Source organism: Bos indicus x Bos taurus, chromosome 2, assembly GCF_003369695.1.
Source record: "Bos indicus x Bos taurus breed Angus x Brahman F1 hybrid chromosome 2, Bos_hybrid_MaternalHap_v2.0, whole genome shotgun sequence".
Classification (NCBI taxonomy): Eukaryota; Metazoa; Chordata; class Mammalia; order Artiodactyla; family Bovidae; genus Bos; species Bos indicus x Bos taurus.
Genome location: NC_040077.1, coordinates 90,779,019 through 90,805,501, shown reverse-complemented (window position 1 = coordinate 90,805,501; position 26,483 = coordinate 90,779,019). Strand labels below are relative to the sequence as shown.

At 38.3% G+C, this 26,483-nt stretch overlaps 1 protein-coding gene across 1 annotated transcript in view; it reads right to left on the bottom strand.

Moving 5' to 3' along the window:
- Positions 1 to 25,435, bottom strand: part of BMPR2 (bone morphogenetic protein receptor type 2) — a 151,857-nt gene extending 126,422 nt beyond the window's left edge. Inside the window, exon 1 of the mRNA XM_027564601.1 lies at positions 24,146 to 25,435. Within this exon, the coding sequence (XP_027420402.1) occupies positions 24,146 to 24,221 (76 nt within the window). The 5' untranslated portion in view covers positions 24,222 to 25,435. The remainder of the gene's footprint in view (positions 1 to 24,145) is intronic.
- Between the last annotated feature and the right edge of the window lie 1,048 nt (positions 25,436 to 26,483).

The window sequence follows — 26,483 nt, the reverse complement described above, 5'->3', positions numbered from 1 at the left end:
CTCATAGCAAAGGAAACCACTGACAAAACAAGAAGACAATCTACTGAATGGGAGAAAATATTTTCAAATAATATGATGAATAAGAGGTTAAGTGTGGTGTTAGAGAAGACTCTTGAGAGTCCCTGGGACTGCAAGGAGATTAAATCAGTCCATCCTAAAGGAAATCAATCCTGAATATTCATTAGAAGGACTGATGCTGAAGCTGAAGCTCCAATACTTCGGCCACCTGATGCGAAGAACTGACTCATTAGAAAAGACCCTGATGCTGGGAAAGATTGAAGGCAGGAGGAGAAGGGGACAACGGAGGAGATGGTTGGATGGCATTACCAACTCATGGGCATGAGTTTGAGTAAGCTCCAGGAGATGATGAAGGACAGGTGACCCTAGCATGCTGCAGTCCATGGGGTCACAAAGAGTCAGACATGACTGAGCAACTGAAGCACAAAAAGAGATTAACATACAAAATATATAAACAGCTCATACAACTCAACATTAAAAAAACAAAAAACCCTTCTGCCAATAAAAATGAGCAGAAAACCTGAACACACAGGTTTCCAAGAAGGAAATGCTGATGGCCAAAAAGAACAAGAAAAAAGACTCAATACCACATTAGTCCTCAGGGAAATGCAAATCAAGACCACAATGAGACATCACCTCACACTAGTCAGAATGGCTATCATCAAAAAGAATACAAGTAATAAATGTTGGGAAGGATATGTTGGTAAGGATATGAGAACCCTGTGCTGGTGGGAATGTAAATTGGTGCAGCCACTGTGGAAAACATTATGGAGGTTTTCAAAACACTAAAAAGAGAACTATATGAGCCAGCAATTACATTCCTGGGTATCTATCTGAAAAATAAAAACAACCCACTAATTTGAAAAGATACATGCACCCCAATATCATAGCAGCATTATTTACAATTGCCAAAATACAGAAGCAATGTAAGTGTCCATCAACAGATAAATGGATTAAAAAAATATATAGATAATACATACAATGAAATACTACTCAGCCATTAAAAAAGAATGAAATTTTGCCATTTGCTACAACATGAATGGACTTAGACGGTACTATGCAAAGTAATAAAAGTTAGAGAAAGACAAATACACTAGTAAACCTTGCCTGACTGAAATACAAAGGTTGTTTGGTGAGCAGTATAGGCATATCGTTGTTGTTTAGTCACTAAGTTATGTCCAACTGTTTGCAACCACATAGACTGAAGCCAGCCAGGCTCTTCTGTCCAAAGACTTTCCCAGGCAAGAATATTGGAGTGGGTTGCCATTTCCTTCTATAGGAGATCTTCCCGACACAAGTATCAAACCCATGTTTCCTGCTTGGCAAGTGGATTCTTTACCACTGATCCACCAGGGAAGCCCAGTACAGGTATGGGGTGACTTAATGAGCTACATAAACCATAATGAAATATCATTTTGAGAATGGGATCTGAGGTCTTTTTAAAACTGTGAATTAGGGGGAAATCTTCTGACTAAAGTAAAACAATTTAAAACAGAAAATAACTAAGCTTTATTCACTTGCAAAATTGTCAGATTTTTATACCCTGTGGAAATGTGAAATTGTTGCCATTGTTAAGCAACAACTATTTTTGTGTATTCTTTACTCTTACTGCTTCATTTCCCTCGGAAGTCTCCCAAACATGCATCTCCAGGAACTTTGAAACTAAGGGAAATTTAAGAAACAAGACTTTTTTTCTTCTATCTACTTGGTTCTATCTGATGCTAATTACTAACCTTCAGGTTTTGCTTCATGTTTTCAAAAACATCCAATAGTCCATTATGCCCATTTTGTTTCCTTTTAGTAGAAACTCTGCAACTGTTTATGTCCCTCATCCCCAGGAAGAGAGCTAAATAACATGTTCAACTGTCAAGTAAGTACAGAAATAACTGCAGTAACTGTAAGGCTAATAGAAAAATAAAGAAAAGAAAGTTATCAGGGGAAAAAAGCTGGATAACTAGTCAATATTACCCTGAAATTGGCAGAGCCCCACTGCCTGCCTACTTACATCGCTCACAAATGTCCTATATTAATAAATATACCTCTTGCTTATCAAAAAAAATTCTAAAATTAAGGAAAAAGTTAATTGCTTTTGCCTATTAATACAAGTTCAGGAAGAATTTTAATATAAGACTAAATTAGTAGAAAACCGAAACATTAGTCCTTCAATAAGTGCAGAACAGTGTGATGAGTGCCGAAGTTAATAATTACCATTCAGCCTACATTAAACACTAAGCCACAGGATCACAGGTCAGGATGGTGACGGAAAAGGCACAACAGGGCTTCTGGAGTTCTGTTACTGTACAGGGTGCTGATTACGATGTGTGTTTTCAGTCGGCGAAAACTTCTTGGTGAAAATCCATCATACTTAACGATTTGTGCATTTACAATATACCTTAGAAAGTCAAATATGGACAGCATGTAACTCTTAAAAGGTAATTTGCAATTTGCTTAGACCTGTTTTTCTTTATGAGTCTAAATATGCTTTACCAAAAAAACATATTTTTCAAATTTAAAAGTCTGAGAAACAAATAGTAAGGCTGCTTCCTTCCCCACAGAAAAGTACTAATTCATAAATAATTCTCTTAGTTCAAGATCATTTTTAAAGAAAGCATATGAAAATTTCCTGTAGAGAAAATAACTAAGAAAAGAATTATAACATATTGGGATATTGTAAGCTAGAAAAGCTTCTTCTGAGAAGTTTTTTTAAAAAAACAACAACTCTGATGGAAAACCTTTCTTTAAATGTATACTCCCTGTACATCCACTAGTTTTTAAATAATAGAAGAAAGCAAAGCAACTAAAGATACATCTCCTGTGAATTTTTAGACATCTACAAATTAAAATAATTAACTGTAAACTTCTGCTGCTGGAGTATCAAATTAGAAAAATAGACTCTGCCAGCTATGTCATGTCTTCCAGCAGTTAGCTGTAAAATCTTTACTTCATTTAAATTCTACCTTAATTCTGCCCCCAATTATTCTGTTACTTTATGGAGTTTTCACTCTACTATAAAAGAAAAATCACTGATCAAATTCTGTTATCAAATTCTCATAATTTAAGGTCTAGTTCAGAAAAAAATTTTTGATGAGACACTATAGACTGCAATCACACCAACTATTCTAGAGTCCAAGTAAGAAAACTAGAAGCCTCCAGTATTATTTGAAAGTAACCAAGAATGAGAAAACTTTACCCTGACCAAAAAAAAAAAAACTACTAGGGACATATGAATGAGCACTTCTCTGTGATAATGGGCAGAAGGAATATCAACAACAACAACAAAAAAAAAAATCTCAAAGTGAAATATGGACTCTGTACCTATGTGAGCAAAGAAAGACTACACGTGCTTTAAATGAGAATACAAATGAGACATGACCCTAGTCTTCAAACATTGCAATAATAAACTTTTTAAGAACATGACAAACAGGAAAGTCCTGATCTCAAAGGGCCATGGGACTAGCAATTATTCTTCTAGTCTGTATTTTCTGCATCATAAAGGAGTCCAGGAAGATGGACTCTACCCCTATTCTTTGAATCATTACTTGAGGCAAAATACTTTCCATGTTTACATTTTTCCAATAAATGAAAAATACAGATAATACTAATACATATTTGTAGTGCTTCCTGAAAATTCTAAACAACACAGATCTCTAAAATAAATGTTTGAGGGAAATAGGTTTTTAAAACTAATTCAACTGTACATTCCAAATCCAAGAAATAGTCCCTGCTATTTAGAAAACAGTATACAACAGAAGGAAGACATGTGATGATACCAAAATATAAGCCGACATACCAGGGAGAAAAACGCAACCTGCCGTCTCCCTTGTCCATCTGGATCACTACAACTGCTTAACCAGGATTCTGACTTCTCCTTAGTTCCTCTCTAATCTTTCTCCACACACAAGCCAAAGTCATCACTGAAAAATAAAAATTAGATCATGAATTGACCTGCTTAAACTCTTTCAATATCATTTCTCATTTTCCTAAACTAAAATTCAAACTCTTCATCTTCTGCCATGGCCTAAAAGGCCCCACAGGATTTAGCTCCTGGCTGCCTATCTAACCCCTTGTCATTGATCTCTCTCCCTAGTTACCATACTCTAGGCCACATCAGTTTCCTTTTTGGTTGTAAAATACCAAGCTCTTTCCCACCTTCCAGCCTTTGGACTTTCTGATCTTCTTCTGGCAATTATTCACAAATTTGACTCATTTTAATTCTTCAGAAGTTATCTTGTATGGAAGGCTTCATTAACCACCTTAACCCTTTAAATACAGCCCTGTTGACATTCACCATAATCTCTGCCTTGGGCATTTACATGTTTACTACTTACTTATGATCTATCTTCTGGACAAGCAAGTGCCATTAGAGGCAGAAATCTAGACGCCTTGTTCATGGTCTCTTAACCTAACTTAATCTTCATAAATATAACAGGTAAAAACTAGATTACAGAATGTAAGCTCTCCTACATATTTTGCTCAATATCTCCTTTCAACACTTCTAAACAGTGCTCAAAGGCCAGAAGATATAGGAAAACCATAAGAATATTCAAAACTCAGCAGGTAAGTCTTTGATCTTAGTTCATTTCAGGAGTGTTTCAAACTTGCCTTCTCCTTAAGCTTATGATGTCTTCAAACCTATTTTAACAGTTTCCCTATAGAAAAGCACAGCACTAGGCTGAGTTGCCTCCCTGGATAGCTAAATGGCCTCCTTGGCAACACTGGGTACATTACAGCATATAATTTGCTTCACGTACAGCCCTTTTATTTTAGCACCAGTTTTTTCTTTTCACATGTAATTAGAAAAGAGCTAAACGAAACATTTCCCCAAAAATAATGAAAAGAAAAATCTCTAAAGATGTAATACGAAGAATTTTGAATTTAAATTATCAGTGCTTTTCTCTACAGAAATGTCATCATAAAACATTGAAACCAGAAAATCATTTTTTCTTACCACTGTTACCTGCTTACATGAAATTACAGATCAAAAGTTCTTAGGTTTACGGGAAAGGTATGATGGGGACGGAGGTGGGACGGATGTTTAAATGAGAGGTGACATGGGTAAACTTATGGCTGATTCATGTTGATATTTGGTAGAAACCAACACAGTACTGTACAGCAATTACTCTTCAATTAAAATTTTAAAAATTACTTTAAAAAAGGTTCTTTGGTTTAGTGAAACAGTATTTTTTAAGGGAAGTGTTACTCACTAGAGTAAGATTTAAAATATCAATAAAAATTTCTTGCTCAAGAAAACTATAAGGCACTCCAGTCAAAGAGATATACTGTGGTTCTATCTATTTAAAAAAAAAAAAAACCAAGCATACAGTATCTCTGATGAATTATTTAATATTTATCATATAATACATTACCGAATGATTAAAGTGGGGCTTCTCTTCCTATATTGGTTTATGACACCCTCTGCTTTCTTTTGCTACTTGCTTTTCATTTTAAGTGCTTCCTCTCACCTGATTTAAATTCTGTCATCAAAGCAAATGTTGCTAGATAACTCAAAAACTCCAACTGTCAAGAATAAAAATAGGAGGAGGAATGTACGTGGGAAATACAATCCTAAACAGTATCAGTGAGCTCTTGCGTATGTATGTCTCTCTCTTCTAGATTGCTACTTTTATTGTTACCTCCTTAACCATCTATACTCCTTTTACAACCCTTTCCCCACAAGGGATGGTAAGCCATTAGCCAGATTTCAAGACTAGAGCTCAGTACAGCACGTGGGCCAATGGTGAATAAGAATATAATGCACCAAATAACCTCAGCCTTCATCACACTTCACCACCAGGGGCTTAGGAGGATGACCATCAATCAAATATAAAACTCAGTGGCCACAGGAATGACAAAGGACTACTCAGATAGCTGAATTTCCCCCTCTTCCTCTTTTTTGTACAGTCCAGCCCACTTGACTAGGCCTTTCTGAGCCTCTGTCCCTGCTCCTTACAGTTGTCTCACACCTATGTTTACCACACATTTGGTCACTGAGAGATGCTACTCTCAATATAATTCTTTTTATTCAAGTATTACATTATTAATGTCACATTTTTGGGAGGAGGTAAATCTTACACAACAGGTTCCTTTAACAATAATGAAATATTCATAAGCTGCAGAAATTCACTGCTTCTCCAACACAATTCTCAAGATAATTACTGAGGATATGACTCAGTTGAATCTCACAGGACTCTCTCTCCAAACACCTTAACTACATGCAATCTTCTAAACAACAAATTCTATAATTAGTGACCTAAATAAGTACAACGGGCTGAAAAGATTTCAGCAATCAGTTCACCTAAGTGACAAGATGATAAATACAAACACAGTAATTTTAGTACTCGTGACTGTATTAACTTCCTTCTGATAGTCATTTATTTAATTGTTCAAAATTATCTTTTCAAATACAATTCTTTGCTCCCAAACTTTCCAATATCATAGCTACTGTTTAAAAATATTTGAATTCACAAACCTAGAGGAGCTTACACAAAGAACGGTATGCTGCTTTGGAGTCTATACTAATTCAGAGATAAAAAGCAAGACCAAGCTGGGGAAGTTTGGGTGGAGAAAGACAGACAATTTCCTCTTACTTAAGAGGAAATTAAGTAAATTACGTTTTCTCCCTTCCCTCAGACTCCCCCCAGACCTATCCCTTCACATTTTTCTACCACTATTCTTTTCTCCATTTGTACCACTCCTATGAAATAGGACCACTGGAATGGAAAACTAGAATGACAAAAGTATTACACTTAGTGTAATGTATTTCCAGACAATGTATTTGGTACTGCAAAGAACAGGTTCTAACTCAAACTCGTTCAGAACACATTAAATGAATATTCATGCTGAGGCATTTAAAGCCGTTGATATCAGTCATATATTTTACTTATTTGATGCTCCCTCAACTTTTAAGTTAGAAACCCAAACAACTAGAGTTCTTAGAAACTTTTAAATTAAAGTAATAGGTAACGTGCTAAATGAGAGCTAAAATGTCTGGGTGCCAATGCTGAGGCATTGTAAGCAACTGATTATTAGTCACCTATTTATCAGGACAAGCAAAAAAATCTACTACAAGTTAGCAGAAGTACATTTTATATATTCCAAATAACCTGCCCCTTAATGATGCTCTTCACTACCCAAACAAGACACTTTCTCTACTTGGAATTCATCGAATAAAAGACAATTTGGCTATATAAGCAGCAGTAGAGTGCAGCAGTTAAGAGTATGAGTAAAAAAAAAAAAAAAGAGTATGAGTTGTCCATGTCTATATTCTCCCTATCACTTGTTAACTATATTGCTTTGGGCAAGTTTCTTAATTTTTCTGTGCCTAAAACTGCTCATCTGTAAATGAGGATAATACAGAATATCTACCACGTTATTGAGTTAATAAATGTACAACACAAAGAACAGTTCCAGGTGGATTAAATTATCTAAACATTAAAAAGAAAACAACTACAGACTCACCTACTATAAGATAAAATTTTTGGAAATTGTGGATATATTAAAGGCTTTTCTAAGATAACACAAATCCAGACCTCAAAAAGCAAAAATAAACAGTTCTAATCGCATAAAATCATTTTCTAATATTAATATCACCCTAAAACTAGTAAGAAAAAGAAATAAATCATCAGAAAAATTAATCTGATACCTGAACACATAATTCAAGAGAAACATAATTGTCCAGTAAGCATACAAAAAGAAACTTGGCTTAAGCAACCTAAATGTCCATCAAGAGAGGAATAGATAAAGAAGGTGTGGTACATATACACAATGGAATATTCCTCAGCCATAAAAAAGAACAAAATAATGCCATGTTGCAGCAACATGGATGGAGATTGTCACACTGAGTGAAGTCAGACACAGAAATACATGATATTGTATAATGTGGAGTCTAAAAAAACCAGAGGGTACAAATAAACTTCTTTATAAAACAGAAGTAGAGTCATGAGTGCAGAAAACAAACTTACGGTTACCAGGGGATAAGGGGAGGAGATAAATTGGAAGATTGGGACTGATGTATACATACTACTACATACAAAATAGATAACTAATAAGACCCTGCTTTATGGCACAGAGAACTCTACTCAATACTCTGTAAAGGCCTATACCCTGTAATTTCCTATATGGAAAAAAACACTCTGTAATTTCCAATATGGAAAAAGAATCTTAAAGAAAAAAGACTGGATATATGTATTCACTTTGCTGTCCACTTGAAACTAACACAACATAGTAAATTTACCATACTGCAATAAAAATTTTCAAACATAAAGCTTGGCTTCACTAACAATGAAAGCACTGCAAACAAACATACACAATGCTTTGGCAAAAAAAATTTTTTTTAAACTCACATTGTAAAATAGTTGGAAAAAGTATAAGAATGTATATTTGATATACCATTAGTAGAAATGAAAACTGCTACCAGCTTTTAACAGGAAATTTGAAAGTTGGTACCAAAATTTTTAAATGTACAAGCTTTGAACAAATGATTTTACTTCTAGAACTATCCTGTATGATAATCACAAAAATCTGTGTTATACAGTACATAATGATTCTACCTTTGTTTAAAAAATAAAATCTCATTATATCCATATATTTATTTATAGTACATACAAAAAAAGTATGAAATACACCAAACTAGTAACACTAGTTATATTAAGGGAATGGGATTAGAGAAAAAGTAAAGAGGGAATGGATCTTTTTATTTTTTATACTTTATTATTACCTATAGAAATGTTTAATGATTTTGTGTTACAACTTTAGAATTCTAAAAAACAAAGATTCTTTTAAAGAAATAAAATCAAAGTCCAGAAGCAAAAACAAGTATTAAAATACAAAGCAAAGTCAATACAAGTATATCTTACTACTTCCTACAGTCACTATCTGATGTACTATTACGCAAATTCCTTTTGTAGACACTTGAAAAGATCACATTTCCTAGAGGTTGGGAGACCATGAGGCTAAAAAGTTAAGAAAGTAGTATAAGTAGAAGTGGTGTGAATCTCTTCTAGGCAGAACATTTAAATGCCAACAAAGACCTTATACTTTACCTCTGGCAACCAACAACTTTCAAGATGGTGCCCCTCCACCAACCCAGATCCCTGTATGATGAGCAGAATACCCCTGCCAGTCTTCAATGGATAGGTAGCATGAGCAAGAAATAACCATTGCTATTTTATAACAACCTAAATTATCCACTGATACAATTCCATAACTAGAATTTAATCTTTTTCAGTTACTGAATTTAACCTATTTTCATTAACAGGATGATGTAAAGTATGAAACTTATTAGCTACTTAGTGTACAAATCTAAACTGACTTACTACAAATCTAAGAGCATTGCCTTGCTCCTAAAAGGCCTTAGCAAGAACCAGTAAAACTGAATTTCTCATAAACCTAATGGACAAAATAATAATTCCTAGAGGAGCGCTGGATAAGTGGAAGAAGTTGGTGCTAAAGTGAAAATGAAAGTCACTCAGTCATATCCGACTCTTTATGACCCTATGGACGGTAGCCCACCAGACTCCTCTGTCCATGGAATTCTCCAGGAAAGAATACTGGAGTGGGTTGCCCTTCCCTTCCCTAGGGGATCTTCCAGATCCCCAGGAACTGAACCTAGTTCTCCCACATTGCAGGCAGATTCTTTACCATCTGAGCCACCAGGGTAGCTAAAGACTAAAGTGAATTCATAGTTTAACATTCTTGATAAAATTTCATCAAGGTAACACACCGGTTTAAAGAAACAAATAATTAAATACCCCAGAAAATTATCTCCCACCAAAAAGTGTTTCAATAAGTAAAATAATAAATTCATGTATTGACATCATTTGACTGTTCTTAATCTTGCCTCTCTTGTCACCATAATATGGCCCTTTGTGTGGTAACTGGATATAAAAAGTTACTCTTCACACTAGACTGGCCCCTAGGGGTTCTAATCACTAACAACAGATGGAAACACTGAAAATGTATCCTCAACCAAATATTTTATCATCATTCTTCTGATCTAACTGGTTTTCCTTTCCAAAACTTAAAAACTTAGACTCTTCAATGAAAATTTTTATTATCTACCAATATCTAAATGCTATACAACCAAAACCTAAAATATCTGCTGTCATATAATAAAATAAATCATAACTAAGAAACAGTTTAGTCAAAGGCAATTATTTCTGAATTATTAAAATGCCAATAAGATTTTCAGATGCTTAAAATATTCCAAGTATTTTATACCTTCAGGCTAACACTGTATCTATTATATTAATGCTGTGCTTTGAAGGTATAAAGGACTTTATTTACTCATCTATGAAATCAGGAAAATAATAGTAGTGATCAGTCTAGTTTGAGACTGATGAGATAACACAGTAAATATGTAAGGCATTTAATGGATATATTAAAGGCTTAAGAAATATTCATGTGAAAAAAAAAAAAAGACTCGTCTGGCAGTCCACTAGTCCTTCCATTTACCCCAAACATCCAATTCCATCTAAAACTATTATAGCCAATGCCTCTATCACAGTTTTATCATGTTCCATAATTCCCTTTTTTTTTTTTTTTGGTTGCACCAGGCCTTTGATGCTGCAAGCCAGCTTTTTCATATTGTGGTGAGCAGGGGCCACTCCCTAGTTACAGCGCACAGGCTTTCTCACTGTGGTGGCTTCTCTTGTTGCAGAGCATGTAGGTTCAGTAGTTGTGGCACGCAGGCTTAGTTCCCCAGCATGTAGAATTTTCCCAGAGCAAGGATCGAACCTGTGTCCCCTGCACTGGCAGGCAGATTCTTAACCAGTGTACCACCAGGGAAGTCCGAATGTTTCATAATTCCTTCATCAAGCCCACAGTCAACACATTTCAGGTAAGAAAGATTATACAAATTTTGCATTACAGCTTGATAATCCGTGCAATGCACCTTCAGGGTTTCTTAATATGGTCAAGGCAAGGTTAATGGACAGTGTCGGACACAGGACTCTAGGTATGTATGTAAACTTTTCTATATCTCTTTTGGTAATAATTGCCCTTATATCTTATTGCTATGTAATTTGACATATCATATAGACTCTTAAAGTCACATCATACCATAGTAGAAAAATGTACTTTATATCTACCAGTTCCTTACATAGAATTTCTTTAAAAAGAATTTATTGGGACTTCCTTGATGGCCCAGTGGTTAAGACTCCATGCTCCCAATGCAGAGGGCATGGGTTTGATCCCAGTATGGGAATTCCACATGCCGAACGGTGTGGCCAAAAAAGAAACAAAGAATTTATTGAATAGATTGCATAATATTTCAAAGAAACAGGATGTTGGGCCCCTAATTTAAAGATGAAAGGACTGCCCTTTGTATAAATAAAATGTACTATAGTTTGAATACACCCTGAGAAAAATATTCAACATATATGAAGTCAGTGAGAATGTATTCAACAAGTTTTAGGAAAAAAGCAGGTTTCAAGGTACAATTTTATGTGTTTGTGTTGTGTATACAGGGTACAGTATCACTTTAAAATCTATGTATGGAAAAGGGTTTTAAAAGTATTAAGATTCTTATATTCAAGTAAACATGATTATGAATTTAAAAATTGTCTTTATTGTATTTGTATGAAATAAGCATGTACATTTTTCATAAACTTATTTTTTCATAAACTTATTTTTGAACAACTTTTGTTTTACAGAAAAACTGCAAATATACAGAGGTTTTTCTATACACCACTCACCCAGCCCCCACTATTATTAGTATCTTTTATTAATATGGTATATTTGTTACAACTAAGAAACCAACGTTACATTACTATTAACCAAACTCCACATTTTATCAGGATTTTACTAGTTTCCCCTAATGTCCTTCTTCTCTTCCAGGATAGTTAGTAGCACATTATTTAATCAGTCATCATGTTTCTTTAGGCTCCTCTGGACCTAAAGAAACTTTCTCCAACCTTCTGATAACCTTGCCTCTGATAACCTTGGTAGTTTTAAGGAATGCTAGTCAGGTATTTCGTAGACTGTTGTACATTTTAAGAGTGATATTTTTCTCCTGGTTAGTTAAACTAGGACTATGGGTTTTGTGGAGGAAAACCACAGAAGTAATGTGCCATTCTCTCATCTCACATCAGTACTATCAACATGACTAATCACTGATGATATTTATCTTGATTAACTGAGGTAGCATTTGCATTTTTCTCCACTTTAAAGTTAATTTCCCCCTCTACACAGTTTTGGTAATAAGAAAAATATAAGTATTTAAATTTTTCTTAACTTGTAATTTCATATTAGTTAATGGGTAATGCGCCAAAATTCAAAAAGTGCAAAAGACACCGAAAAGGACTTCCCTGGTGATACAGTGGATAAGAACCCACCTGCCATGCAGAAGACTTGAGTTCGATTCCTGCTGGGAAGATTCCACACGCAGCTGAGCAACTAAGCCCATGCATCACAACTACTGAAGCCTGCTCAAGTTTTAGAGCCCATGCTCTCCAACAGGAGAAGCCACCTCAGTGAGAAGCCCACTCACCACAACTAAGAGAAAGCCCATGTACAGCAACGAAGACCCAGCACAGCCATAAATAAATAAGTAATGTTTCTAAAAAATAAAAAAAGAATGAAGTTGGACAACTTACACTCCCCAATTTTAAAACCTACCATAAATTTACAGTAATCAAAACAGTATGGCACTGGCAAAAAGAGAGACATACAGACCAATGCAAGATGCTTTCTCTCTGGATTCTCTTTCATAAGGATACTGATCCCATTCATGAAGCCACACTGTTTATGACCTGATCACCTCCCAAAGGCCTCACCATTTAATATTATCACCTTGGGGGTTGATTTTAACATACGAATTTGAAGGAGAACATGCAGTCCATAGCATTTGAAAATCATCTATCTGATAAGGAATGGGAATATATAAAGAACACCTACCACTTGACAACAAAGACAAACATGATTAAAGAATGGGCAAATGCCTAAGAGTACCAACTCAGGCAATCAGTTCATAACGTATTCCTGGAAATGTAATGCATATCATAGTGAATTTAGACAATTAAATATTAAAAACTTCAAAGTTGCTAAGAGACTAGGTCCTAATTGTTCCCACCACAAACACACACAAAGAAATAGGTGTTAGCTAAATCTACAGTGGAAATCACACTGCAATATATAAATGTATCAAATCAACATGTCATACACCTTAAACTTACAAGCTGTTAAATGTCAACTATATCTCAATGAAACTACAATTTTAGTGAATTTTCTGGGGGTCAAATGATTAGGACTCAGTGCTTTCACTGCTGTGGCCCAAGTTCAATCCCTGGTTGGGGAACTAAGATCCCACAAGCCACGCAGCATAGCAAAAAAAAAAAAAAAAAAGTAATTCTTTAAAAATAGTGGACAAAGAATTTGAATAGATATTCCTCCACAGGAGATATACAAATGGTCAACAGGCACATGAAAAGATGCTCAACATCATTTATCATAAGGGAAATGGAAATCAAAACTACAATGAGACAACACTTCACATACATTAGGATGGTTATAATGAAAAAAAAAAAAAGATTGGCAAGGATGTGGAAAAGGCGGAACACTTGTACACTGCTGGTAAAATGGTAGAGCCACTGTGAAAAAAAGTTTGGCAGTTCCTCAAAAAACTAAACACAGAATTACCGTTTGATCTAACAATTATACCCACAGGTATTCTGCATAGGGGCTTCCTTCATAGCTCAGTCGCTAAAGAGTCTGCCTGCAATGCAGGAAACCCAGGTTTGATTCCTGGGACAGGAAGATCCCCTGGAGAAGGAAATGGCAACCCACTCCAGTATTCTTGCCTGGAGAATCCCATGGACAGAGGAGCCCAGTGGGCTATAGTCCATGGGGTTGCAAGAGTCAGACACGACTTGGCGACTATACCACTATATATATATATATATATATATATATATATATACACACACACACACACGCACAGGTATTGAAAGCAGGGACTAGAACATATACTTGTTCACCAGTATTCACTGCATTCGTTGCCCATCAACAGCCAAAAGGTGAAAACAACTCAAGTTTATCAACAGATGAATGAACACATACAATGAAATGTGTTTCAGCCTTAAAATGCAATGGAATTCTGACCCATTCTGCAACAAGTATAAACCCTGAAAACATTATGCTAAGCAAAATGAGCCAGTAACAAAAGGACAAATATTGTATGATTCCACTTACATGAAATATCTAGAGTAGGCAAAAATCGCAGAGACAGAAAATAGATTAGAGGTTACCAGGGGCTGGGAGGAGGAGGGAATTGGGAACTATTGCTTAATGGTAACAGAGTTTCTGTTTGGGGTGATGAAAATGTTTTGGTGATAGCTGTACATACTCTGAATATAATACCACTAAATTGTACAGCTGAAAATGGTGGAAATAGCAAATCTTGTTATATATATACATATTTTTATATATATATATATATATTTTTTTTTTTTTAACCACAATTTGTATAGTTAATAACACAATATACCCAAAGCTGATGCTGGGAATGATTGAGGTCAGAAGGAAGAGAAGGCATCAGAGGATGAGAGGGCTGGATGGCACCACCAATGCAATGGACATGAACTTGGGCAAACGTCAGGAGATGGTGAGGGACAGAGGCGCCTGGAGGGCTGCAGTCCATGGGGTCACAAAGAGTTGGACACGACTGGGTGACTGAACACCACCACCCGAAAGAACTGAACTGTACACGTCAAATGGGTGAATCATGTGGTACAGGAATTATATCCAATAAAGCTGTTAGAAACAACTTACTAACCTAAAATTAAAATGGCATTATCACTAGTTTAGCATGTATGATAACTGGGTAAAGGCTGAGCTGAAATTGACCTTGGCATAATTTATTTTAAAATTAACATGAAACTCAAGATTGTAGAGAAGTCTAACCTTCTTAATTAAACTTCTACCTATTTAAAGTTTTACTCTAAGGTTTTTCCAATTCTAAAATTCTAAGATTTCAACTATTTAAAAAGCACTCTTTGCAACTTCCCTGCTGGCTCGTTGGTAAAAAAAAAAAACCCACCTGCCAAAACAGGAGACACAGGTTTGATCCCTGGTCCAGGAAGATCCCACAAGCATCGAAGCAACTAAGCCCACGCACCACAACTACTGAGTCTGTGCTCTAGAACTCAGGAGTAGCAACAACTGAGCCCAAGAACTACAACTACTGAAGCCGGCTCGCCCCAAGGCCTGTCCTCCACAACAAGAGAAGCCACCACCATGCGAAGACCACACCACACACCTGCAACTAGACAAATGCGTGCAGTAGCAAAAACCCAGTGCAGCCAAAAAATAAATAAAAAGCACTCTCTAGTTATAGACTTTTTTTTGGTGCCACACAGCTTGTGGGATCTTAGTCCCTAGACAAGAGATTGAACCCCTGCCCTCAGCTTTTAAGGCAGAGTCCTAACCACCGGACCACCAATAAATTCCCTAAAGAGATCTTCTTTACACCACTTTTGTGGTCCTACTTCAACACAGTCAAGACATTAAATACATCTGCAAAAAATTTTATATTTTCTTCAAAGTAGTACCTGCACAATTTCAGAATACTCCAGTTTCCCCTAACCTAAAAGTACCATATACTCCATAATAACCAAATGTACCATTCAAAGTGCTACACACTTACTAGTAACCAAGCATAACACTGGCTTTTCTCATATCATAAGCAAAAGTGTTATAAGTAGGAGGCCAACCTCCTCACTTTACAAGTGAGGATGAAAGTGAAAGTGTTAGTCCCTCAGTTCTGCAGACACTGTGACCCCATGGACTATAGCCCGCCAGACTTCTCTATTCATGGATTTCTCCAGGTAAGAATACTGGAGAGTGTAGCCATTCCCTTCTTCAGGGGATCATCCCGACCTAGGGATTGAACCCAGGTCTCCTGCGTTAGAAGCAGATTCTTTACCATCTGAGCCACCAGGGAAGCCCCCACAAGTGAGGATACTGAGACCAAAAAGAGGTGCTGTGCCAAAGTACAGCCAGGGACTACCCTGGTGGTCCAGTGGCTAAGACTCCATACAGCCAATGCAGGAGGTCCAAGTCTGATCCCTGATCAGGGACCTAGATCCCACATGCCGCAATTAAAGAGTTCGCATGTTGAAATTAAAGATCCTGCATGCTGTAATGAACACTGGAGATCGAGTATGCCACAACTAAGACCTGGTGCAGCCAAATAAATAAATAAAACAAAGTGAACAGTCAAGAATACCACTAAGAAGGAACTCAAGTCTTTCTAGTTTCCAATTCTGGTTGCCTATTTAACTTAGAAATCATCTCTTTTCAAGGATAATTAAAGCCTGGGAGAGGAGGAGCAATAAGAGAAAATCAACAAGGGACAGAAGTAGCAATAACAGAAAAGTATACTCAAAACAATCTAAGGGAGATTTAAAACACACACACACACTCACAACCATTTAGAAGGGGAAGTGAAGATGGAAAAGATATAGAATAGAGGAAAAGGAAAGTCACTAGTCAAAAGAGGAGAGCTGTAAGCAAAGAGTGATCAAACTACCAAATTCAGTAGAAAAGTCAAAGAGAACAAGACTGAAAAGTGACTGGATTTGGCAATTAGGAAGTCACTGCTCACCTAACATACAGTGTGGGGTCAGGAGGGCAAGTAAAGAGTTAAGGATAGGGAAATCAAGAAGTGTTCACTGCTCTTTCTTTAAGATTAACAGAGAAGATAGACATAAAAGGAGAGTTCTCTGGTGGTCCAGAGGCTAGGATTCCAAGTTTTCAGTGGTTGGGAAGCTAAGATTTTGCAGAGTGCAAACTCACCAAAAAAAATTAAGAAGTGTGGATCAGCTAGAAGACACACAAGAACACAGTCTCTTCTCCTATATTGGAGAATATCTACAGGAATTTCTCATCCTGAAAGACAGGCAGAGGGAGAAAATAATACAACGCTAAAGGGTTTACAAGATAGCGAAATACCTACCCATGCTTACAACAGCATGGGATTGAATTCCCTTTCATAAAGTGATATAGGTTATGGCATGAGACAGTTGGGAGAAGGGAAGCAGCGTTTCTTATTTTTGACTCCACCAACATTTAGAAAAGAACTATGCACAAAGGAAGCACTAATAAATATTTGTTAGCTGGACACTTTAGTTCTCCTTCCGAAAGTCCTGTATCTGTCCTATTAATGTCCCCATACCTTTCCAGCTGCTCCCATGAGTGCATATTGTAATAGAAACTGGGTCTAACACAAAACACTTCCAGTCAAACAATTACTGTATTGCAATTAAGAGCAAGCAATAAATGTTGTGTTCTAGTATTCCTGATGAGGTAATGTATTCCAAAATGTTCATATCATTTATTTACAGGCTTATTTCTAACCTTACATAGACTACATATATATGTTTTGTTGTAATCTTAGCTGTCATATCCATCTCACAGACCAAACAAAAGTTCAAAAAAAACAAAGTTAAGTCTATTGCACTCAAATGTCTACCAAAGTCACCTTTTAGAAAGCAATTAAAAAACTATTTAGATTATTTAACTAAGAGGGGGAAATACTTTGATAATATGAGTCTCTTTGGCATGTGTAAGTGCTATGCAAGACGGTCAAATCTCATGAATTTCTAGATACTATATTCATTTTCTTCATATTCACCTATACTTACTTTCTTCCAGAAGATATCAATCACATATTTCTTCTCTGGTGGACAGAAATTTAATATATGCAATTTATCCACCTGAAGGTCTCCATGTATTACTAATTTGTAACTGAAACCAAACAATGTTATATTAATATATTCTAGTTTAGCTTAGCACTAGTTCTTTTTTCTAAACTTCATCAACAGTTCTCACCTAAATTTACTAGGAAAAAAACCACTTCTTTCTTCCTTTTTGGCAGAAGGAAAAGGAAAACGGCCCAAATAAAAGTACAAACTAAATAAACATAATATAATACGAGGTGAGTAAAACACTTAATTAAATAACATATCATCCTTAAGACTGCTGCTGCTGCTAAGTCACTTCAGTCATGTCTGACTCTGTGCGACCCCATGGACTGCAGCCTACCAAGCTCCTCCATCCGTGGATTCTCCAGGCAAGAACATTAGGACTAAAAATAATCAATAAAAAAAATTGTGCAAATTTTAAGAAAAAGGTTTTGGGTAGTTACTGAGAGCATAAAAATAAGAAAAGTTTGGTTATCAGTACTGACTGATTAGAAGGTGCAGAATAGGTTACAACTGGCACAAAAAGTAAGAAAATAAATAAAGTAAAATCTCAGAAAATAATCTTAGATCCAGTAGTTCTCAAACTTTTAAGGTACATAAATTTTACTTGGGGGAAATCTGTTTAAAATGCAGATTCTTAAAACTCAATGCCATTCAATATTAAGTGGGTCTGGGTTGGTGTCCAGGAATCTGCATTTCAAATATAATCTTGTCCAATGCCATAATACTGCAACTAAGAATACTATGTTAAATAGTCTATTTATCCAGAATCACACAGAATGCAAGTCTCCTTAACTCAAGACAGTACTCTTCCTAGTATATCATTTAAACTATTTTGTAGTTAAAAGGCCTGAGACAAAGAAAGAATATGTTACTAATACATAATCTGCTGTATTGAGCAATTTTAGAATTCTTTTTTATTATTAATTCATTTAGTAACTCTTAAATTCTTGTATGTGCCTAGCAAAATGCTATATTACAAAACAATTTAAGATATGAACCCTGTCTTCTAGAGGTAATTATCAATTAGGAGGACAAGTGAAGTGAAGTCAAAGTTGCTCAGTCATGTCGGACTCTGCAATCCCATGGACTAGTCCATGGAATTCTCCAGGACAGAATACTGGAGTGGGTAGCCTTTCCCTTATCTAGAGGATCTTCCCAACCCAGGGATTGAACCCAGGTCTCCTGCATTGCAGGCAGATTCTTTACCAGCTGAGCCACAAGGGAAGCCCTAGGAGGACAAGACAAATACACAAAACTAATCGCCAAAAGCAAGGCAATACATGAGTAAGCACCAAAATCAGTGGTATGGCCACTACCCTAAAGCAATCTACAGACTTAATGAGATCCCTATCAAATTACCCAAGATATTTTTCACAGAACTAAAAAGAATAATCCTAAAATTTATAAGGAACAATAAAAGACCCAGAATTGCCAAAGTAATCCTGAAGAAAAAGAAAAAAATGGAGGCATAACCTTCCCAGACTTCAAACAATACTACAAAGCTACAGTAATTAAAACAGCATGGTACTGGCACAAAAACAGACATATAGATCAATGGAACAGAAGGAGAGCCCAGAAATAAACCCACAAACCTATAGTCATTAATCTCTGAGAAAGGAGGCAAGAATATACAACAGAGAAAAAGAGTCTCTTCAGCAAGTGGTGCTAGGAAAGCTAGACAACTGAATGTAAACCAATGCAGTTAGAACACTCCTTCACACTACACAAAAATAACCTCAAAATAGCTTAAAGACATAAATGCAAGACATGACACCATAAAATTCCTAGAAGAGAACATGCACAAAACATTCTCTGACATAAATCCTAACAACGCTTTCTTAGGTCAGTCTCCCAAGGCAACAGAAATAAAAACAAAAATAGGGACTTCCCTGGTAAACTAGCAGTTAAGACTGTACACTTCTACTCTAGGGCATGTGGGTTCAATCCCTGGTTGGGTTCAATCCCCAGTCAGGGAATTAAGATCCTACATGTTGTGGCCAAAAAAATAAATAAATAAAAGCAAAAATGGGATCTAATCAAACTTAGAAGCTTTTGTACAGCAAAGGAAACCATCAACAAAATAAAAAGACAAACTAAGAACTGGAAGAAAATATCTGCAAATAATATGACCAATAAGGACTTAACTTTCAAAATATATAAACAGTTCATGTAACTCAATAACAACAACAACAAAAATCAAAAATGGGCAGAAGACCTAAACAAATATACAGATGGCCAATAGGCACATTAAAAGATGCTCAACTTTACTAATTACTAGAGAAATGCAAATCAAAAGCTACAATGAGGTATCATCTCACACCAGTCAAAATGGCCATCACTAAAAAGAACATAAAAAATAAATGTTAGAAAGCGTGTGGAGAAAAGGGAACTCTCCTATACTGCTGGTGGGAATATAAATTGGTGCAGCCACTAATGAAAGCAATATGGCGGTTCCTTAAAAAACTAGAGTTGCCATATAATCCCGCAATTCCAGTCCTGGGCATATATACAGAGAAAACTATAATTTGAAAAGATATAAGCACCCCAATGATCATAGCACTATTTACAATAGCCAAGACATGGAAGTAACCTAAATGTCCATCAACAAACTAATAGATAAAGACGACGTGGTATATATACAAATGGAATACTACTTGGTAATAGAATGAAATAATGCCATTTGCAGCAACATGGATGGACCTAGAGATTATCATACTAAATGAAGTTTAAGTCAGAAAGAAAAAGACAAATACCATATGATATCACTTGTATGTGGACCCTAAAATAGGATACAAATGAATTTATTTACTAAACAGAAACAGATTGATAAGACTTAGAGAACCAAAGAGAAAGGCAGTGAGTGAGGGAGAGATAAATTAGGAGTTTGGGATTAGCAGATACAAACAACTATATATATAATATATAAGCAACAAGGTCCAACTGTATAGCACAGGGAACTATATTCAATATTCTATAATAAAGCATAATGGGAAAGAATATGAAATATGTACAACTGAATTACTTTGTTCTACATCAGAAATTAACATAACACTGTAAGTCAACTATACTTCTATTTTTTTTAAAAAGTGATATGGCCAGTTATAAAATTAACTGATTTACACTGACTTCATTCTGTACCTTTTATAATTAAAACTTACCCATCATCTTTCACGGTTAGGAAAGTTGGGCCTTTAATGTAGTAAAGCTGGAATAAACATCTCTCGCCCCACATTTTACACACACACACACCAACACCCACTCCAACAATACCACCACTACAATCCACATGCCATGATAGCTTTTGTAGACAACGTGTGTGTTGCTGAAGAGATGTATGTAAAACTGAAACCTAGTCAAGTGAACTATTTCAAATGCAGGAAGAATCAGCTGACACCGATGAGGCAGAATCAGCTAACATGGGTGCCAACTGAGCCATGGACACAACTGAGCCAGACAAGGAGAGAGGATTAAGAAAGGATGTAGGACTCCTGAACTCCTTTGGGTCCTAGAGAACCTTCCAGGTTTAAATGAGACCATTCGAAATACCATGGACTCCCTGGCCTCCGAGGCCAACAAAGATGGCAGGAAGGACAAGAAGGATGAAAACAAGTACAAAGACTGGAGGAAAAACGAGTAGCTGAGTCTGGTTCCTCATATGGTGGAGAAGGACACAGGGTTAGATCTGTTTTTTGTAATCGTTACAACCTAAATGAAACAGCTTGGCAACTTAAATAAAAAAAATTTTTTAACAGAAGCTGACTCTTAAATAAGTACTGCATTGTATCACATCCTTTTATTAAAATTAAGACTTCATTTACAAACCAAACAAGCATGTATTTTCTATAAATTCTAATTTCCGCATACTAACTGTTCTTAGAATTAAGGATCCAAGAACTAGATAGAATAAGTGGGAAAGAGGGACCCAAAAGAAATAGGATTTATCCATGACCCCACAGAGGGATGTGATGTCAATCTTCCAGTGTTATTTTCCTGTTCAGCTGCACCATTTGCACCTGTCTAGTTACATCACTGCATCTGTACATCCCAAATTCACACAGGTCCTCTCTAGCTACCTTACACTTAATGAAACTGCACTAACCACTCCAATATTAGGCAAAGTTTTACACATTTAGAACCATGATATTTATAACAAGTGCTATACTAAGATCGTGTCAAGAGTCCCGGCTTCTTTTCAAAGGTTAATCTGAAGACACTAACCCTATCTCATGTTCCCAATTAGACTGAGAAGTTGTTGCCTTCATTAACATGGTAGGTAACATGGTAGGTGCAGGTTGTAATTTTAGCTCAATTTACTGTGTGGTGAGTTATTTAAATTCTCTGTACTTCACTCGGGGCTTCCCAAGTGGCTCAGATGGTAAAGAATCTGCCTGCAACGCAGGAGACCCCGGTTCAATCCCTGTGTGGGGAAGATCCCCTGGAGAAGGACATGGCAACCCACTCCAGTCTTCTTTCCTGGAGAATTCCATGGACAGAGGAGCCCGGTGGGCTAAAGTCCATGGGGATGAACAGAGTACTTCACTCTCTATAAAAGGAGCATAACTGAACCTGGAGTGAAGAACAGTCATGGGGATCAAAAGCGAAATTACATGTAAGGCTACTAGAACAGTTCCTGGCACATAGCTAGCACCCAGTAAATACTGTTGTTACTATTATTGTTACAGATCTGAAATCCAACTTCACAAATTTTAGCATCTGGTAATTAGTAATACTGAAGGAAAAAAGATGACGAAAATCACTTTTAAAGAGTGATTAATCTATCCCTTTTAAGGACCATTATTCTAATATTTCATTTATAAAACAAATCACATTTTTTTAAGTCAATTGATCTTTCTCTTACTTTTACCAGTTCTAATCACAAAATAATAATTTTGTCAACTATAAATTAGAATCTGAGTTGTACAAAAGTCAAGAATAACCAACACTGAAAAGTGTACGCTCTGAGATTTCTGCTCTTAGAATGACTGCTTAAATTTAAAGCCTTTTACTGTCCTCTTATTTTACAGGGACCAACCACATGGCTTATTACTAGAGAATTTAAAGAGGTAACACAATATAAAGTAATCTAGAGAAAAATCATTCACTTTTCCCCAAAAGGAATTGTGATGATTAGTAATATTAAAATATCAGTGTTAAAATAAATTCAGTTCATATCATTTTAACACAACTATCATAAACATAAGACATCAATCAACAATATCAAAAGCACAAAAGTTCAAAATTTTTTTCAGTGTTTTCCAAATGGAAATATGAAATCTCCATATCTAACACAAGAAATGAGAAATTTACTGAATGTGAAAATATGCAGTTTTTAAATGGAAATATGCAATCTCCGAATCTATCACAGCATTGAGAATTTTATTGAATGTGAAAATTATACTTATTAAGAAAAAATAACTGGAAAGGCGTTGTTGTCCTCTATTCATTTCTAAATGTATAATCTATCTGGCCATCCTAAACCCAATTTAAGAATTACATGCATAATTCACTCCCTAAAATTTCTAAAAGCAAATCACCAAAAGACTGCTTGAAAAGTAATTGCAAACAAAACGAGGTTTTTTCCTAAAGGTGTCTGAGAACTAAAGAACAAAATATCCTAAAGAAAGGATATTTACTGAAGCTTCCCTTTAAGCTTCAGTAAAATGTCAAAAGACTTTCAGGACTCAAATCTCCTAGAAGTCTTGATGTGAGGTCAAAGTTGCCTCAATGACAGGAAAGCCAATAGAAAGCCAGATGACTAAATGAAAACTTAACCGAAAACACTTCTAAGCCCAAAAGTAATTCCAAAAGTATACAAAATATGTGTCCAGATTGAAAAAATGAAAATTATTAATATACGTCAAAACAAAATAATGGTAATAACGATTAACAGTAGTATACAATGTATTAAGAATCTCTCAGATCTGCCTTCCTCAACATTTTTTGGAATAATCAAAGTACCAGGGATTCTCAAAGAGTGATCTACATCTAAAAATAAGCTTCAAGTGTGTGTTCTACAGTGGATGTCCTTTCTACTTACAGCCAATTCTGCTTCTTTATATTAAAAAAAAAAAAACTACAGGTCTGTTCCCAAAGATCTCCTAATAGGCACTGTTCACTGGTGATTAAAATATTATTTTTAATCCCTGCATTACCTCACAGCTAAAAATGTCAAGATACCACACCCTACGTGTCTTTCTTCCCCCCCGCCCCGGTGGGGGGAGTGGGGGGTGGGGAATACGAGGTGTGGGGATTTGAAACTCCATGAAAACGTGACAGGTTAGCTCTCCGGGAGGACCGGGAAAGGCGCAGGTCCGGGCCGATCAGGGGACGCGCGGAGAAGGGCGAGCGCAGGCCTCGGCCTCTGCGGGTTCCCACCCCGCCAGCCGCAGGGAAGTGGCCCGGACGCGCCACCCGGGGCGACTCACCGGCCGCAGCGCTGACCAGCAGGACGGTCCACAGCAGCGAGGGCACCCGCCGGGGCCGCCGCGGCGACGAAGTCATCCCTAGGTCAGCCGAGGAGAGCAGAGAAAAAGAAAGACGGAAAGTGAATACGGGCGGAGAAACGCGGCCGGGAGGCTAGTCCTCGCTCTCGTCGGACTTCTCCGGCCCGTATTACAATGCAGTTTGAAAGGACAAATGGCAGATGAGAGGACCGAGCGGCAGAGTTTTCATTCCGCTGCACAAATTCCCTTCATTTCTCTCCCTCGCGGCTGGGGGTGTTCATTCGCCCAGGACTGGGTGCCTTGGCGCCCCAAACTGAAGGCATGTCCGTGGGGAGAAGCACGGAGACGAGAAGAAAAAAAAAAGCCCCGCAGTTATTTCCCCCGTAGTTTCACGATATCGAAGAAATATCCAGGTCTGGGAGAAAACATATCCAGGGTGCCGAAGAGTGGGCAGCGGGCATTCGAGGGGCGCCGAGGATCAGAACAAGTTCCCGACTGCCAGGAAGGGCGAAGCCGGACGGCCGGCGGCGGCGCCCGGCGACCCGAGGCGCATCGCCTGTGCTCCGGGAGGGCAAGAATCCTTTTAACTTTCGCTTCGGTGCTTCCCTTACTCCGATCTTGAGCACAGCAAATCCTCCTCCTTGACTGGATCGAAAAAGGTGCCTGCCTCCATGGACAAACCCACCGCCTTCACGCCTTCGCGGAACAATCCTGCGAGGGTTGGGCAGGTCCCGGCCGGAGGGCTGAGGGGCGGTGGGAAGCGGGGGAGGGGAGGGGTCGGCACACTACCCTTTCTAGCTCTCCCGGGTGCGCTCCTCGCTCTTTCTCTTTTTTATTGCTGCCGCTCCATCTTGCCTGAGGTAAATTCCACCGTAAAAGCTTCGTCTTCTCCCTTCAAGGGCTCCTGTGAGCGAATCACAACCCCCTCCCCCGAGGAAGCCGCCGCCGCCGCCGCCTCCTTTTCCCGCAGCTCTAGGCTCCGGGCGGAGCTCGGGTGTCGCGGGCCGAGGGCGGGGGGCGGCGGGAGGGCGGATGTAGGTGGCTAGGGAGGCGGCGAAACACCCCGCGCCCCTCCGGGAAGCACTTCCAGAGGCTCCGAGCAGACCAGACACAAAGGGGGGAGTCGCCGCAGCTGCCAGTCTGCGGCGCTCCCGGTCACCGGAGTCGCCCCGCCTCCGCCGCCGCCTCCGCCTCCTCCTCAGTCTCCAGCTCTTCCCGGCCCTGTCTGTCTCGGGCCTGTGGTGCAGCGCGGGCGGCGGCAGCAGCGGCGGCGGCGGCGGCGCGAAGGCCCGCACTGCGCCTGCGCTCTCGCGGCCCCGCCCGTCTCCGCCCCTCGCTCCCGGGCTTGCTGAGGCTGACTCCCGGGCTCTCGCCCTGCGATTCTCCCCCCAGCCACCGAGAGTAGGGCGGGGCTGGCCGCCCGCGATGGGCAGCAATGGCCTTTCTCCTTGACGCTCACATACCTTCTAGACGGGCACGCGTGGGATTTGTGTGCTTAAGAGAGGGCAGCCGCGTCTGTTGTCCAACCTTTGGCAAACTCTTCCGAGCTCTGTGATTTAGCCTCTGACTCCTCTGGGACTCCTGGAGTAAAAGCCTGGAGGGGCAGAACTACCCCCTTTGTTTCTTGGGGCCGGCGCCTGCCTCTCCGCAGCTAAAAGAATCGGGACGGACCCGCCTTTCCCAGAACCAGAGACTTTGGCCTCCTCGGGCTACCCTCACTGATTCAAACAAAAGCCGGAATTGGAAAGACCACCCCTGTATTGATGTTTTTTGCTCTAATCGGTGGCCTGCTTCCCTCAAGTACCCATAACCGGAACCCTTCTTGGCTAACAGGAATATTGAACATTCGAAAAGATGCAAAGCTAGAAAGAACTCGTTCTTTTGCAATTCTGTTCGCTGTCCTGCTGTCTGTGCATATTTCTTATGCAGCGAGGTTTCCACTTCGAGGGTGGGCCTTTATTCACAAAGGCTGGGAGCCTTGGAAGCCCCTAAGGCATTTGAAAGGAAATTTGCGGTGAGGAGTAGCCTCTCAGGGTAAAGAGTAGCCTCTCAGGGTAAAGAGTGGGGTCGAGTCTACGCACCCAAGGGAAAGAGCAGGTCTTGCTGGTATCTAAGCCTCCTTTGAATCGGGCTCGGATCTATTTAGCAGGGTTTTTTGAATTGCAAAACCCCAAGCTACCAGGATTGTGCAAGGGAATTCTCCCCCCGCCCTCCAGCTTCTACACACTCCTGCAGGATCTGGTCGACTTGGGTGGGATTTTGCTAGGCGAAGAGGGAGAAGGTGACGTGCGTGGCGCCATGATCGGAAGTCTGGGTTTAA